The 18,878-nt window shown below is 29.8% G+C and overlaps 1 protein-coding gene across 1 annotated transcript; it reads left to right on the top strand.

Moving 5' to 3' along the window:
* Positions 1–7,637: 7,637 nt before the first annotated feature.
* On the top strand, positions 7,638–8,691 carry LOC145010250 (protein FAR1-RELATED SEQUENCE 5-like). Its single transcript, XM_078968815.1, has 2 exons — positions 7,638–8,403; positions 8,492–8,691. Exons 1-2 carry the CDS (start codon positions 7,638–7,640, stop codon positions 8,689–8,691), a joined length of 966 nt encoding a protein of 321 aa, XP_078824941.1.
* The last annotated feature ends 10,187 nt before the right edge of the window (positions 8,692–18,878 follow it).

Here is an 18,878-nt window from a genome sequence, read left to right as displayed (position 1 = left end):
GAACTTTACTTGTTCTTAATTTTCTTGCCTTCTGGTAGCATAGGGGCCTACCAGTGCTTCCATGTTGTTTAAGCAACGCACCTCCATTGACCAATGTACTATCACTGACCAACGTGTTCTACCTTTTGTAGTCAAATGAGAATAATAGAACTCACAAGAATTTCCAACTCAACTGGAAGATACAAAAAAACAAGAATGTGTCAACTTAACACGATAGGTTATACGCCTCATGTCGTGTGCTAGTGATAACTAAAAGGTTTAATCTTGATTGGCTCCTGGAACTCTTCAAAATCAATAGACTCCTACTAACTTCTTTACATATAAGTTTCTCTCTCAATAAATTTTCCTTTTCGAGCTAAAATAAATACTCGAAAGATAAACTGGATTCCCGACAAGAAACACTTCATTGAATTGGTCTTATTTCATCCTTTGTTTTAACCAAAAACATCACAACTACGAATTCAAAATGTGCTAGAGTAAGAAAACATTATTACTCCACACTTCATGAGGTGTTATAAACCTACTTAGTATGAATTAAGTTTCAAGATACGATGTGTAGTAACTAGTGCATGACTCTAAAACTTGATTAGAAACGAAGTGTGACTCATCTTTTGATTTGAACCATTTCAACAATATCCGGTTCCTCTTCTTAGTCAATCAATTTCACTAAGATGTTATTAGACGATCAATTGTGATATAGTTCCACAATCATTAAGATGATCACGAAACACGATACTAAAGTACTCTCATTTCATTTCAGATTGGAGAAACCCTTTGCCTAACAGATTCTTCTTATTCGTTCTCCCACTCTTTGAAACTTTTCAAAGTATCAGAATTATGTTTAATCTTATAAACATAACCATGCTTACCGAAACATTAGTAAATCATGATGAATTTTGAAGACAGATCCTTCAAACACTTTTGCTTGACTTGTGCTCTTAAGCATTTTTGCTTCAGCAGCAATCAACATCCGTGTTAGATCAATTAGCGTCACGTCGTGGTCACTAATATAATTGTCTTTAATGAACTGACTATATGACTCATGAAGCGAAAGTAGAACCAATTCAATGGCTAGCTCCCTTGGGAAAACGAAACCCAACATATCCAATCTATAAATATATGATTTCTTTCCAGAACATGCGCATATACAGACTTTCCATCTTGATGTTTACATGCCAACATGGCTTAAGTAGTTTTATATTTTTCAACTTGAAGAAAGCATGACTTAGGGAGAGTCACTGGAGGAGGAGGAGGAAGAGTTGAAGAAGCATGACCTCCATTTCCACCACTGCTCGAAGAAGGGAACACACTTTCACCTTGACTAGAATGTGGAAGGTCATCTTCAGGAGGTAGAGGAAAAACATTTCTAGAAAGAACGAGGAAGACCATTGTTGTTTAAACTTGACATCTATAATAGGAGAAAAGAGAATTCAAGTTAGTTGATATTAACCCTTAATTATTAACCCATAAATTTAAATTAAAGCTAGAATCCATATTTTCAATTCGAACTTTGAAGAGGGATGTTATAATCAAATTCGAATGTATTTTAGGTAGGTAAAGCCTTTACCAATTTCAATCTCATGAAACTCGTAGATCATTTGAGATTTATTGAATCTAATCAATGACATGTTTAATCTAGATTATGCTCTCACTTTTGTGACTGGGATGTCGATGATCACAAACGAGATGTGTATAACCATGCAAATTAGCTTGGTACACTCGATGTCATTTATCATCTCCTTTTAATGTGTTTGTTAACCACATGCACTCTATTAATCATTGATAATTTTCGAGACACCCATCACTACCCTTTATTAATTCCATATTAGTGTGCCGATTAGCCACACGCACTCTACTAACGACTTATAAAGTGTAATGTGCAATTTCATGGATTAACATATAAATTCACATTTTCCTAAAGTAATTAAGAGTATGATTTTAATTAGAAAATAGTTTAGTTACTTTTCATCATTATACTTTTAAAGAGGATGTGTCCTATCAAACCCATTTGGCTAACGACCATCTACCAATCAAGGGAGCAGTGGGTATGAGTGGATACTCAATGACGATCATTTTATAGGCCGTTTCTTTAAACTCCCCTTATAGATCGGCTTCGTGAATGAGTCGTACTAGTGGTTTGATTGACTTATTCTTATACATCTAGTAAATATTAAACATTTAATTTTACATGTATAAGGTGTATTTTAAACATTTTAAAACTCCAAAGGTTTAATGTTTTAATAAATTAAACTTTTAATTTAATTAAATTTAAATTTATTGATTATCATTTAATTAATCATTTTATGATTTTGCTCCATGTTATGAAAGAGACAAAAATATCTTGGGAATTTGCAGAAATACTTGTTTTGAAAAGAAGTTATATGAGCAATTTTTTTGGGGAGATATTATTGGTACCCCTAATTTATTTATCCTACCCATTTTATTATTATTTGTTTGGTGGAAAGTTAAAAAAAACATTGTTTTCAGTACCATATTTACATAAAACATTAGTTAATCATTAGCGCCAATAAATTCGTGTATAAATACTGTAACAGTGTAATCATTAGAAAATTGATTTGATTTCTCTGCACTCAGTTACACGCATTCAGGGGGTGTTTGGCTTGTCTTTTTGAGAGGCAGAAGAACTTTTTGGAAAAATTACAAAAAGTTAGGTTTTCCTAACTTTTCCAAAAAGTCATTTTTCCTTCTATCTCAAATCCAAAAGTCACTTTTAAAATGCTTTTACCAAACATCTTTTGTTATTTATTTTTTCCAAAAAGAACTTTTGTCTTTCAAAAAGACAAACCAAACACCCCCTCAATTGTTTTTTTTATCATTATTTTACATCCTTTAACATAGATAAAGGTTTCAAAACGCAACCTTATATTTTTTTACTTTCATTTTAAATTCTTATATAGATAAAAATATATGGTCATCTTTTAGCTTTTATTTATTATTATCTATGAAAATATCAATTTAATTTATTATAAAATTTAAATCCAAAATGTTTAGAAATCCTAAAAAAATTTATCCCGTAATGAAGATCTTATAAATATTTAAAATAGTATCAACTAAAATGTCAAGTCACCGTATATAATAATATCAAGGGTTTGAGCAGAAAGAAGTTATCAGGAATGAGGAGTATAACAAAATGAGAGGGAACGATCGTAATGAAAATGATTCAATCAATTTACGTCATCGTTATACGCCTATGATTTTTTTTTTTTTTTTAATGTTTCATGTTTGCATGTTCCTTTTCATTTATTTACAAAATCACCAACTTGTTAAATTAAGGTATATAATTCTGTTCCTACGTTCTCAAATTGATACATGATATTAAATTATTAATAGTTTTATAATATAAATATTCTAGAAATGAAAGTAAAAATACATTCATCATTGGCGGCAAGAAAATATGGATTTAAAAAACAAAAACGGAGTTCTTTAATGACACAGTAATTAAATAGCAACATATCGATTCTAAACTAGAAATAAAATTAAATCATAGGTCCCGATTAAAAAAATAGAAACCAAATATAAGAATAATACAATTTACACCAAAAACAAATTTGTAAATAATATTAAAAACGGTAATATTAGGTCACACGATTGTAATGAATACAAAATATATAGCTCCTATTAACTCCAACTATATGGAGGTTCATTAAAAAATATAGTTATTTACCTAAATATACAAAAGTACAAGTAATAATTACAATTGTTGGTTAACTATAAATAATATTTTAGTAATATTACTTTACAAATAAAAATCAACCAGGGTTTGGACCATTCGCACGTTGCTGCGGAAGCTCCGGTATATTAAAAACCGCAGTTTGAAACAATATATACAACGAAGACAATTAAGTCATATAAAGTGAAGCACAAAAATATCAAAATAAAACATGGATACAAACAATTGACTTGAAAGTGTATCTTTAAGAAATTAATAAAAAGGATTATTAAAAAATTATATAATTAACCAAAATGTGACTTTAAAATATAGTAAGGGATCAAATTATAATATATAAAATACTAATAATTTAACTTTAAAATTATAATGTTTAAAAACTGTTAAATAAAAATTAATTAAGGATAAAGAATATAAATATGTATAAATTTTATAATTGTAACGATAAAAATTGTTCCATCAAAATTAGTTTAGGGGTACAAAATATAAAAACAAATAAAATTAAAGGGAGGAAAATTAAAAAAGAATTGAAAGTATGAAATCTTTTTGCTACTTAATGAATAGTGATTTCTCTCACATACCAATTTTGGTAATTAATATATATTTTAACTTTAAAATTATAAGGATTGAAAACTGCTAAATAAAAATTAATTAAGGAGAAAAAATATAACTATATATAAATTTTAAAATTATAAGGATAAAAATTGTTACATCAAAATTAGTTTTGGGGTACTAAATATAAAAACAAATAAAAAAAAAGAAGGAAAATAAAAAAAGAATTGAAAATATGAAATATGTTGAATGAATAGTAAATACTTTTACATACCAATTTTGGTAATATATATATATATATATATATATATATATATATATATATATATATATATATATATATATCATCCTTTATAGAATTAAAAATATAAAAAATATTTTAGTAAATAAATTTATAAATATTTATGTATCTTAAAAAAAATATATAAATAAGTTATCTACTATTAAACCAAATAAAAAAAATATTTTAATAAATATGATTATAAATATTAAATAATTATATATTAAAAAATTATTAATAATAACTATGCAACCAGAATTTAATTATTAAAATAATTACAACTAGTAATGATTAGTAAAAAAAATAAAATGATTAATAAAAAACAATGATTGGAAAAATTATTAAAGGATAGAGATAAGTATTGATATTATAAGAATAAATAAAACCTTTTTTTTAGATCATACGACTGCATAAAAATATCACTAAGGTATGAGTCTCTTGATTTTATTTTGCTGTTGATATATTTATTTAAGCCTCAAGAGTACAAGTCGATTTGATGGTGAAGAAGCTGAAATTCATGGATTATGCGTCGACATTCCTCTTAGCATCTCCGCACGATTGTTTTTTCCAAGAATATTGCGCATGAACTTTTTTGTCTTAATAACCATTTAATGCAAAGTAGGAGATAGCTATGCATATAAATTACACATGGTTGGCCTGATTAGGGCTGTAAACGAACCAAACGAACACGAACAAGGTCTTGTTCATGTTCGTTCGTTTAAGTTAGTCGAACAACAAACGAACACAAACGGATAAACGAACGAGATTTTCTTGTTCATGTTCGTTCGTTTAACAAATTACTTTGTTTATGTTCGTTCATTTATGTTCGTGAACATGCTAAACGAACATAAACGAACAAACATAAACGAACAAAGATAAAAAAAACACAATTGAACATATATGAACATAAACGAACATATAATATAGCAATATAATAAAAAATAATAGAATATAGATGAATATAAATAAGCTTAAACGAACGAACATAATCGAACGTAAATGAACATCATAAACGAACGTTCACGAACATAAATGAACGAACAAGACCATTGTTCATGTTCGTTCATTTATTAAATAAACGAACTTCCCGCCGAACAGTTCACGAACGGTTCGCCGAACGTTCAGTTCATTTACAGCCTTAGGCCTGATGTTTAAATATTTATATGCATGGTCGGTTGACAGCTCACTAAAATCTGGACCCCACCTAATTGATAAAAATGTAAACGCCAATTTTTTTTTTTTTTTTTTTTCTCGGATATTGTTATTCCTACCTCGCTTAATCCTACCATTTTAATTATTATTTTTTTGATAATTGATTTTTGTTTATTTTAGTTTTTGAAAATTTCAACTTTTTTAGCTAATTAATATATGGGTATTGTTATTCTTACCCTACTTTCAGTAATCATATCCCTTTAATTATTATTTTTTAGGTAGTTGATTTTTGTTTATTCCAGTTTTTGAAAATTTCAGAATTATTAGCCAATTAATATATACGTGAAAAGTAGTGTTCTTGATAGCCTCAATCTTTTCAGTTTTTTTTCATAGAAGACTGTGTTTTTTTTTGAAAAAATAAGTTTCACTTCTAAAAACAATACAATGTCAATACTGAAACCAACAATTACATTGTAAAAAACAAACGCATTGTCAATCCACTTAATCACACAATAAACTACAATACTCAGTATATAAACAAATAAAATAAGTAAGATTAACTAAAATATTAACAAATATTAAAAAATCTATTAATCTAAAGCCATCCCGGAACCATATCTTCAACAACCGCCGGCGGCCGACAATATATTGCCAACACTAACAGTGCCGGTGCCATCTTTGTCGGAGAAGAGAGACACGAAAAAAATAGCCACTGAGAAGTGAGGAACGGGAAATAGATAGTCCGAAACGTTGGAAGCGTCGCCAGTTTTGCAACATTTATCGCCAGAAATGTGTGTAGTCGATAAAAGTGTTGCCGGAAAACTCATGAACTGAACCGAACTGTTGCCGGAAAACACATGATGCTCGCTTGAAGGTGAAGGTCGACGGAAATCTCATGAGGTCCGCCGGAAAAAGCTAATCGCCGGAAATCATTGGCCGCAAGAAATCGCTGCTCTCTTTCACTCTTGGCGGCTGCGTTTTTAAAGCAAGGGTTACCACAAAGTAAGGAATTTATACCTTATAAATTTACATTAATAACCTCTTTATTTTTAAAAAATGTCATTGTTTACCCTTTATATATATATAAAGATTCTGCATATATATTTATTTATTTTAACAAAAGAATCGTCATTTTTTTTCCTTAAATTTACAAATATAATGTTTACAAAAGAACGTCTGCTTTTCATTTATGCATATATGTTGTTTACACTTAAATTACATAAACTTTAAAAACTTGTACAATTAATTTTTGATGTTTTTTTTAATAGATTACATAAGCTTTAAAAATTTGTACAATTAATTTTTAGTGTTTTTTTAATAGATTACATAAACTTCAAAATTTTGTACAATTAATTTTTGGTGTTTTTTAAAAAGATTACGTAAACTTCAAAAATCTCTTCTAGACGACGGAATCTGCTCTCCCGCATTGGATCGCTATTGGACGGTTGCATTCACTTTTGGTAGGGCAGAAAGAGAAGTAAGTCATTTTATATTCTACAAATTTACATTTGAAACCCACTTATTTTGAGGATATTTTAAAATATACCCTTTAACTTTATAAAAGTATTAAAAGAAAACGTTCGAGGGTGTGGCTTTTCACGGCCTCTTGTTTTTGTCTAATGATGAATTAAATTTTTATAATATATTTTTAGTTTTCAAAAACAAATTATAAATTCAGTTTACAATCTCCATACTTTATGAAATAAATTTGTTGCTGGGGTGTGGCTTTTCACTGCCTCAAGTCATTTTGCATTTATAGAATTAAACTTCATTTGTTTTTATCTAACGATGGATTATATATATAAGAATTAGCTTTATTTTTTCATAACTTGAAAATTAAAAAACTAATGAAACTCATAAAATGTCATTCTAATTTTTATTTTTATTTTTATTTTATCTAACGGGTGGAATAAGGCATCATATTTAATTTTTAATTGATTAGATAATCATCCGCCTGCACAACATATGGAGGGTCATCCATATGTAAGACGATTATTTGTTGACGAGACTCGTTTGGTGGAAGATCTAACAAGAAAGAACTTGGCGCCACGTGATATTCTGTCAACCTTAAAGGCGCAAAACGAAAATAATGTATCGGTAGCTCAAACAATATATAACGCACAGCAAAAGATCCGCAGACGCGAGCAAGCAGGAAAAACTCCAATGCAGGTTCTTATGTCCCTTTTGCACACCAATAATTATTTGTATGAGCTTACTACAGGCGATTCAAATGAGTTGGAGAATCTATTTTTCATCCATCCAACGTCTTGGAAGATATGGCGTGCATTTCCACATGTGCTGATGATAGATGCCACTTACAAAACGAACAAATATAATAAGCCGCTTGTAGAAATTGTTGGTATGACCTCAACTCGAAAGACATTCTTTGTAGGTTTTGCCTTTATACATAGAGAAAAGGAAGCCAACTATACTTGGGTGTTAAACTGTGTAAAGTCAATACTCGATAAGTGTATGCACCCACGTGTAATAATCACAGATAGAGAGTTGGCACTCATCAATGCATGTGAAACAGTGTTTCCGGATGCGGTACGGTTACTTTGTAGATGGCATATTGAGCAAAACATTTTAAAAATTTCCAGCAAGATTATCACATTGGATGAAGACCGTGCCTCTTTTAAAATACTATGGAAATTACTAGTTGAGTCTCCAACATTGATGACATACACGGAAAACTACAAACGACTACAATCAATGTTGATAAATTATCCACGTAAGTTTGTTTATTAACTATATTTCTAAATCACAACCTTCATATTATTGTTTATGTACTTATTTTGTTTATTTATTTTACTTCATAGGTGTTATGAGATACATAGATGATACATGGTTAAATAAGTACAAGGAAATGTTTGTGTCTGTTTGGGTTGATCAACATCTCAATTTTGGAAACAACACGACCAATAGAGAGGAGAGTCAACATTCCAAGTTAAAGAAAATTTTAAACTCTTCAAACTCTAATCTTGATAAATTTGTGCAACGGATTAATCAAGTCGTGTAATCACAACTTACTTCGATCTATGAAAGCTTTGAAAATAGCTTGAGTGTTCGCTACAATCACCATAACTTATCGTGTTTCCAATTGTTGCGGGGCCATGTTTCAAACGAAGCTTTAGATATAATATTAGGAGAGGTTCAAAGGTTGGGTGATGTAATGTTAGACTCCACAAATTGTGGTTGCAAACTACGTAACAATTGTGGGTTACCATGTGCTTGCATGCTTTCTTTCTATTCGATTTCAGGTTAGTATGTTTAATTACCAACATATAAATAGATTTTTAAATATTAGATAAATAATTATTTTATATTTCAATACAGGTGAAAGTATACCCTTGGATTCAATAGATATCTTTTGGAGGAAGCTTGATATTTCAGATACGACATCTTTAGTTGACGACGATATTAATTGCGATGATGTAGTGGATAAATATAAAGAAAACTTCAACAAGCAATCAAAAGGCGGGAAAATGTTTTATAGGAGAAAACTAGAAGAGATATATGATCCGCATAAAACTGATGTTGGAGAACCTACGGTTCAAAAAAACACACGTGGACGACCAAGTGTGAAGAAACAACAGAAAAAGAAAGTCAATCCTCCAAATCATGTTCCTCGTAGATGCAGCTTCTCAACCACGTCGGAGTTTAATGGGATGGATTTAAATAAAGAACCTGAAAGACATAACTTTTCGTGTGGGATTGACTTAAATGATGAACCCCAACGTCATAGCTTTTCGTGTGGGATTGACTTAAATGATGAACCCCGAAGGCATTATCCATTCCAAATGAATGGTATTCAAGATATATTTCATGATTACATCGACGATATACATGATGTAGAAGGTGATGGAAATTGTGGGTTTCGAGCGGTAGTTGTTTGTTTGGGGTATAATGAAGACCAGTGGCTTTATATTCGAAAACAATTGCTTGAAGAGTTAGAGAGTCAATATTACGCATACCATAGAGTTTTTACTGACGGGTTTAATGAGGTATACCAGTCATTGCGTTGGTTTGAGTCACCTGCACCTCTCCGGCGACATTGGTTGCATATGCCTTTGACTGGTTACTTGATTGCCAACAAGTTTGGCGTGATCGTTCATTGTTTAAGCCACGCACAATCTACGACATGTTTCCCTCTTTGGAGAGGCCCCGAAGAGTTTCAACCCCATCGAGCCATTACGTTGGTACTTGTAAACGATATTCATTATATGTTGGTGTTTTTGAAAGGAAATTACCCAATGCCTCCTACCACAGCATATTGGAATGCCTATAAAAGTCTGTCTGCATCTACATGGCAAACTATGTATTGGCCGCGTTTTGATTTATACAATCAACTTAGATCTCGTACTTCTGAAAGACATTGGATACATATTAAAGACTAAGTGCGAATGTATTTGAACCTTTTTATTATTTTTTGCATCAAATATTATTTTATATTTGAACTTTTTTTTTATTATTTGTTGCGTTAAAATATTATTTTATTATTGTAAGCTTATTTTGAAGAAGTTTTATCTCAATGAAAACTATTTGAGACATGATTAGTGTTGTATTAATCATATTAACCTATTTTGTGATATTAGTAATATTTATAAATTTTGATATGATATTAGTCATATTTAATTTTTTAAAATTCAACAAATTAGCAATTAATGGTCCCAGATTAATATCTACCTAGCCGATTAATTCGTTAACCCTAGTCCACCGACTAGGTCGAGCGACAACCTTAGGAAAATATTGGGTTGTGCTTCCATCTACGACGTGCTTCCATCTTTGGAGAGTCCCAAACAGTTCCAACCCCACCGATCCATTTTATATAAACTAATCAATGAAAATAAAATGATTATAATTAATAAAAAAAATTAACAAATTTCTATGTCCACCAATCACCATCTTCAACATTGCCGGTATCTCACTACCACCTCTAACAACCACTAGAAATCACCTGAAATGTTCGCTCGCCACCACTAAACACCATCGGATTCAAGATAGTGTGTGTATGTGTGTGTGTGTGTGAGAGAGAGAGAGAGAGAAAGAGAAGGTCATCGGAAACAGAATTAGAGAATAAGAACGAGCATTGGGCAGGCTAGCAGCATCGCTAGAAACAAAACAGTGAGAGAGAGAGAGAGAGAGTGGAGCTCGCCGGAAATCACGTGAAGCCATTATCGTCAGAGAAAAAGAGAATGAGAGTGAAACCATTGCACTGTTAGCAACAAAAATTGAGTGAAGGTCGCCTGAGGGTCGATGAAATCGCCTGAAGGTCGACGAAATCGCCTGAAGCTTGCTACGAAACTTTGATGGAATCGTTGAACAGGCTATCTAGTTTTATTATATTACATTTTATAACCTCACACTTACATTTTTTTAATTTCATATTATATGTAAATATCCTCGTAACAATCTTATTAAATACTATTAACTTGTTTTTTGTTTGCTCAATTCCTTTTTCTTTCATATCTCGTTAACCATTTTATTCATAATCATATAATCATATGCATGTTTTTTTTTTTCTATACTTTTTTCTAAAATATAAACTTTAATTTTAAAATAGATTTTAAATACGTTATCTAAATTTTAAAATATAAAAATAAATTGTAAAAAACATTAATTTTTAACTTTTTTTTATTATTTATTATGCGAAATATTAATTTATTATTGTTGTGTCGTATTTTTTAATCAAATAAAATTATTTATATATTTTTTATATTAAAAATAGTGTTAATAAGTTATCTATAATAAACTAAATAATATTATAATAAATAGATTTATTTGTGAATTAAAAAAAACTATTAATCATAAATTAATTATTAAACTAATGATGATTAGTAAAAATATTTAATCATTAAACTAATTAGTAAAAACAATGATTAGAAAAATGATTAGAGGGTAGGAAGAAGTGGAAGTGGGGTAGAAATAAATGAAGCCTTAATATATACATGAAAAACAGTATTCTTGATAATCTCAATCTTTTCAGTTTTTATTTTTTTATTTTTTATTTTTTATTTTTTTTTTCATAGAAGACTTTGTTTTTTTTTTTTTTTTGAAAAAATAAGTTTCACTTCTAAAAATAATACAATATCAATACTAGAACTAACAATTACATTGTAAAACACAAACACATAATCAATCCACTTAATCACACAATAAACTACAATACTTAGTATATAAACAAATAAAATAAGTAAGATTAAGTAAAATATTAACAAATATTAAAAAATCTATTAATCTAAAGCCATCCCGAAACCATTATCCTCAACCACCGCCAGCGGCCGGCAATATATTGCCAACACTAACACTGCCGGTGCCATCTTTGTCGGAGAAGAGAGAAATGAAAAAAATAGCAACTGAGAAGTGACGAACAGGAAACAGATAGTCCGAAACGTCGGAATCGTCGCCGGAAAACGTGTTAAACTCAATTGAAAACACGTTAAGCTCGAGTGAAGGAGAGGGAAACATCACCACAAAACTTGCTAAACTCGAGTGAAACGTCGGAGAAATAACGATTGAAACCTCGGAGACGCATTGACCACCGCCAGTTTTGCAACATTTACCTCTGGAAAATGTGTGTAGTCGACTGAAGTGTTGCCGGAAAACTCATGAACTAAACCGAAGTGTTGCCGGAAAACACGTGATGCTTGCTTGAAGGTGAAGGTCGACGGAAATCTCATGAGGTCCGCCGGAAAAAACTGATCGTCGGAAATCGTTGGCCGCAAGAAATCGCTGCTCTCTTTCACTCTTGGTGGCTGTGTGTTTTTAGAGCTAGGATTACCACTAAGTAAAGAATTTATACCTTATAAATTTACATTAATAACCTCTTTATTTTTAAAAAATGACATTGTTTACCCTTATATTTATATTTATAAAATTTCTGCTTATATATTTATTTATTTTAACAAAAGAATGGTCATTTTTTTCCTTAAATTTACAAAATTTACAAATATAATGTTTACAACGTCCACTTTTCTGCACATATATATATATATATATATATATATATATATATATATATATATATATATATATATATATATATATATATATATATATATATATATATATATATATATATATATTTTGTTTACACTTAAATTACATAAACTTTAAAAATTTGTACAATTAATTTTTGGTGTTTTTTTAATAGATTGCATAAACTTTAAAAAATTGTACAATTAATTTTTGGTGTTTTTTAATAGGTTACATAAATTGTAAAAAGTTCACATATTTAACTTTTGTTAATACAATTTTTTATTTTAATAATACTAAATTATTTAGGGTTTTTTTTTTTTTTTTTTTTTTTTTTTTTTTTTTTTTTTTGTATATAGATATGTTTAAGTTATTTGGATTCAACGTATTTGCTCGAGATCGAGATGAAGATACTTCTATCAAGAATTCGTCATTTTCCACCAAACAGGTTATATACATCTACTACATTATGAAGTTTTATATTTTTCATATAAACTAAAACACTTAAAATTCAGTTTTAGATGTTCAATTCTCGTGAGGAATTGTTTCAGTGGACACAAAACAAAGCACACTCTCTAGGATATATCATTATTAACAAAATATCAAAGGCATATGCCAACAACTTCGTGTATAAAGTCATACTTATGTGTGATCGTGGGGGTGAATATAAAGCTACTAATACGATTAGAGTATCTGGAACCAGAAAGACTAATTATAAATTTGAACTGGAAGGAAAGTATTCAAAAGAACATAATAAATGGACATTGAGGGTAATATGTGATGATCATAATCATCCACCTACACAACATATGGAGGGTCATCCGTATGTAAGACGATTATATGTTGACGAGACTCGTTTGGTGGAAGATCTAACAAGAAAGAACTTGGTGCCAAGTGATATTTTGTCAACCTTGAAGGCGCAAAACGAAAATAATGTGTCGCTAGCTCAAACAATATATAACGCACAACAAAAGATTCACAGACGTGAGCAAGCAGGAAAAACTCCAATGCAGGTTCTTATGTCCATTTTGCACACCAATAATTATTTGTATGAGCTTACTACAAGCGATTCAAATGAGTTGGAAAATCTATTTTTCGTCCATCCAACGTCTTGGAAGATATGGCGTGCATTTCCACATGTGCTGATGATAGATGCCACTTACAAAACGAACAAATATAATAAGCCGCTTGTAGAAATTGTTGGTATGACCTCAACTCGAAAGACATTCTTTGTAGGTTTTGCCTTTATACATAGAGAAAAGGAAGCCAACTATACTTGGGTGTTAAACTGTGTAAAGTCAATACTCGATAAGTGTATGCACCCACGTGTAATAATCACAGATAGAGAGTTGGCACTCATCAATGCATGTGAAACAGTGTTTCCGGATGCGGTACGGTTACTTTGTAGATGGCATATTGAGCAAAACATTTTAAAAATTTCCAGCAAGATTATCACATTGGATGAAGACCGTGCCTCTTTTAAAATACTATGGAAATTACTAGTTGAGTCTCCAACATTGATGGCATACATGGAAAACTACAAACAACTACAATCAATGTTGATAAATTAACCACGTAAGGTTGTTTATTAACTATATTTCTAAATCATAATATTCATATTACTGTTTATGTACTCATTTGTTAATTTATTTTACTTCACAGGTGTTATGAGATACATAGATGATACCTAGTTAAATAAGTACAAGGAAATGTCTGTTTGGGTTGATCAACATCTCAATTTTGGAAAGAGCACGACCTATAGAGCCGAGAGTCAACATTCCAAGTTAAAGAAAATTTTAAACTCTTCAAATTCTAATCTTGATAAATTCGTTCAACGGATTAATCAGGTTGTGCAATCACAACTTACTTCGATCAATGAAAGCTTTGAAAATAGCTTGACTGTTCGCTACAATCACCACAACTTGTCGTGTTTCCAGTTGTTGCGGGGCTATGTTTCAAACGAAGCTTTAGATATAATATTAGGAGAGATCCAAAGGTTGGGTGATTTAATGTTAGACTCCTCAAATTGTGGTTGCAAACTTTATAACAGTTGTGGGTTACCATGTGCTTGCATGCTTTCTTTTTACTCGATTTTAGGTTTGTATATTCAACTACAACATACAAATAGATTTTTAAATATTAGATAAATAATTATGTTTATATTTCAATGCAGGTGAAAATATACCCTTGGATTCAGTAGATATCTTTTGGAGGAAGTTTGATATTTTAGATACAACGTTTGTAGTAGACGAAGATATTAATTGCGATGATGTAGTGGATAAATTTAAAGAAAACTTCAACAAACAATCAAAAGCCGGGAAAATATTTTATAGGAAAAAGCTAGAAGAGATATATGATCTGCATAAAACTGATGTTGGAGAACCTAAGGTTCAAAACAACACGCGTGGACGACCAAGTGTGAAGAAACAACAGAAAAAGAAAGTCAATCCTCCAAATCACACTCCTCGTAGATGCAGCTTCTCAACCGCATCAGAGTTTAATGGGGTGGATTTAAATAAAGAACCTGAAAGATATAGTTTTTCGTGTGTGATTGACTTAAATGATGAACCCCAAAGGCATAGCTTTTCGTGTGAGATTGACTTAAATGATGAACCTCAAAAGCATTATCCATTCCAAATGAATGGTATTCCATATATATATTTCATGATTACATGGACGCTATACATGATGTAGAAGGTGATAGAAATTGTGGGTTTCGAGCGGTTGCTGTTTGTTTGGGGTATAATGAAGACCAGTGGCTTTATATTCGAAAACAGTTGATTGAAGAGTTAGAGAGTCAATATTACGCATATCATAGAGTTTTTACTGACGGGTTCAATGAGGTATACCAGTCATTACGTTGGTTTCAGTCACCTGCACCTTTCCAGCAACATTGGTTGCATATGCCTTTTATTGGTTACTTGATTGCCAACAAGTTTGGTGTGATCGTTCATTGTTTAAGCTACGAACAATCTAGATTGTTTAAACCACGAACAATCTATGAAATGCTTCCCTCTTTGGAGAGGTCCCGAAGAGTTCCAACCCCACCGAGCTATTACGTTGGTACTTGTAAACGGTATTCATTATATGTCGGTGTTTTTGAAAGGGAATTATCCAATGCCTCCTACAACAACATACTGGAATGCCCATAAAACTCTGTCTGCATCTACATGACAAACTATGTATTGGCTGCATTTTGATTTATTCAATCAACTTAGGTCTCGTACTTCTGAAACACCTTGGATACATATTAAAGATTAAGTGCGAATGTATTTGAATTTTTTTTATTATTTGTTGTGTCAAAATATTATTTTATTATTCATTCTTAAATTTTATGCAAACATCGCAGACTATTGACAAATATAAAAAACAAAAATATATGTACGTTTTTAACATAATAAATTAATTAAAATTTGTTCAAATGCTATTGAAAATGGACCGTTAACAATCCAATTAATTTGTTTCGATGCCTATCTATTATATCTTTGTAAGTACAAATAATATCTATAAAAGCACCATTTGATTATAATAATAATAAAATATAACGAATAACTAATGAGGCTATTCACAATAGTTCCATTTTAATTTCTCATTTTAAAACAAAAAATATATGTACTTTTTTATGATATTGATATTTATATTATTTTTTAAACTAATTATTATTTTGGACACGGATTGCAATGAAATTATAAATTTATATGTTAAAAATTTATAAAATTCATTTACAAAATGGTTTCAATATAAGAAAACCGTTATGATCCAATTAATTTTCGATATCTTTTAATAACAAAAAAATGTAAATAAAAGAAAAATGTAAATAGCAATAATTATATATGTCATCATGACTTAATTATAAAAAGTAATAAGGAGTAATTAGTGAAAATATATCATCATAATTTAATTATTGAAAACTAAAGATTAGAGGGTAGCATTAAGTGGAGAAGGGGTATGGATGATTGATGTCATATTTTTTTCTATTTATTATTTATTATTATTATTATTATTATTATTATTATACTATTTTAAATTGAAGACTTCTTATTTCTACCCAATACGGCTATCTCTTTAAATAAATAAATAAATAAATAAGGTCATTGTGGTCCCACTTCCATATTTGTACCGTAGTTAGTCCATTTATACTGAAGTTTCTTTTTCAGCTCTGTACTTCGGAATATACTGCAGAAACCTCCCTCCTCCACTGCAGTTTATTAAAAACTAGGTTAATACCTGTAGAAACCCGGAGAGAAATAATTTCAAATCATAATGAATAATCAATGATTTGAAAAGAATTATTTTACAAAGTTTGACATTTGTTTATAAGTTTAAAATGATTAGTTAAAATTAATATATACCAATATGAATATCTGTTCAACATTCTACGTGTATAAATGTAAAATTGCTTACCTTTTAAATTTTAAAATAATTGTTTAAGCCTGAAAAAGAATGACCTAACACAATAATTAAGACATTAAAACAACTTTAAAACTTAATAGGCATGATAATAATTAATATTGCATTTGCACACAGTTAATAATAATTATTGTTAGAATGTTTTGAAAAAAAAAAAAAACAGATTTTGGTAGATTGGTTTTATAATGATATAAAAATAGAAAAATATGATGCGTTTGAATTAAAATAATATAAGACTATTACCTTTCACTAATATAATTAACACATTAGTTGATTTAAAATGAGAAAAGATTATTACCTTTCACGTTCGGTTAATCCGTATCCAATCCATCATATGCTTGTTTTAGGAATTTATGACAAAGTTAGTATATATGGTTTTGGTAAATGAGATTCACCTTTATATCATTATATGATAACTCAATCTAAAAAAAATTGTATAAATATATACAATTTGACTATATTATTAAATTAATATAATGGTGATTGAGTAAGGAGTAAATAGAGAAATTATGGAATTTTAATACCAAAACTCATCACTTTGATTAGTGTCATAAATTTGAACTTTTGGGTTAACTAGAAAGGTTACAAACTTGGGCATTATAAAAGGCATGGGAAATAGAGTGTAATGCCCACAAAAAAGTGCAAGAAAGGTTGGGGAAACAAAAGAGAAATCGGGATTTGAAGTTCGTAAAGGTTTTCAAAGCTATTTTAGAAATTAAGGTATGTCTCTTCGATTTGAGTTTGATTAAGTTGCTTGAGTGGGTTTATAGGATTTTAGTATGTATTTTGGTTCAATCCTATATCTCTTTTTGGCCAAGGAATAATCGAATTTTGTGAAAAACAAATGTAATGTTTTGGTAAAAGAAATGGTGAATTTAAACTTGCTTTATAATAAGTTATTCAAGATTTAGTATATAAATATGTTAGTATGAAATGGAGATGATTAACAGCGGTTTTATAAATTTTATTTGACAATAGTTTTTAAGTTTTACTGTGATAAAATGGTCGTAAACGTTTTTATTGTTCGGGTAAAGAAGAAAAGAATATGGATATTTTGTTGAAACGGTTTTCTTGATGTTTCAAATGATAAAAATGATATTTACATAAATGGTCCCACTATTGTTGATAAGTTGGCAATTTTAGTTTTCACAAATAGGTAACAAATGTGTTACTTGTGTATCATAACAAAAGATATAAAAATAGCCCCTCCAGTTTTTATAATTTGACAATTTTTAGTTTTGTACACCATCACATAAATGGTTGTTATTTTAAATTTGCTACTTTATATTGATGTTAATATTACTTATTGTTATTATTCAAACAAAGTTATTGTTTTATGTTTAGTTATTTTGACATTTGAGTATTAAATCTTTTGCGGGTAAAACTTCATTAAATGGGAATGACGACATGAAAAGAAAATGAAGAAAAAGATAATAATATTTTTTTATTAAAGTTGTTATGCACATTCTGTTTTATATGATGAAATAATTATTGGTTGGCCAAAGGAGACATATGTGTGATGGAACCAAAACAAACATATAGGATGTTTTCTAGAATTACAACCTTAGAAAACTTGTTGGTTAAACGTAGGGTGCATGTCTGCAAGTAGCGTGACGACATCCAGTTAAGACCTAATGTCATCAAGGTGAGTTTTTCGTGTTCTGTGGTTGCTCGCACATAAATGTTTGTCATGTGTTTATTATGTGGTTTTTATTTATTTATTTATGATATGTTTTATGATAAGTATGGTTGTGTGCAAATGTTATTTTGGAATTGTTGTCTACTGTGTGTGTGTGTGTTTGGGACTTGTTTAGTGGGAAC

The sequence above is a fragment of the Lactuca saligna genome, chromosome 8 (genome assembly GCF_052625555.1).
Source record: "Lactuca saligna cultivar CGN05327 chromosome 8, ASM5262555v1, whole genome shotgun sequence".
Taxonomy (NCBI): domain Eukaryota; kingdom Viridiplantae; phylum Streptophyta; class Magnoliopsida; order Asterales; family Asteraceae; genus Lactuca; species Lactuca saligna.
The sequence above is the reverse complement of the archived record's forward strand: the minus strand, read 5'-3'. Positions and strand labels throughout refer to the sequence as shown.

Bases quoted from the DNA above. Each gene is read 5' to 3' on its own strand.
- LOC145010250 (XM_078968815.1), top strand. From the start codon at position 7,638: ATGGAGGGTCATCCATATGTAAGACGATTATTTGTTGACGAGACTCGT. The intron at 8,404-8,491 runs GTAAGTTTGTTT...TTTACTTCATAG, and splicing joins AATGTTGATAAATTATCCAC to GTGTTATGAGATACATAGAT.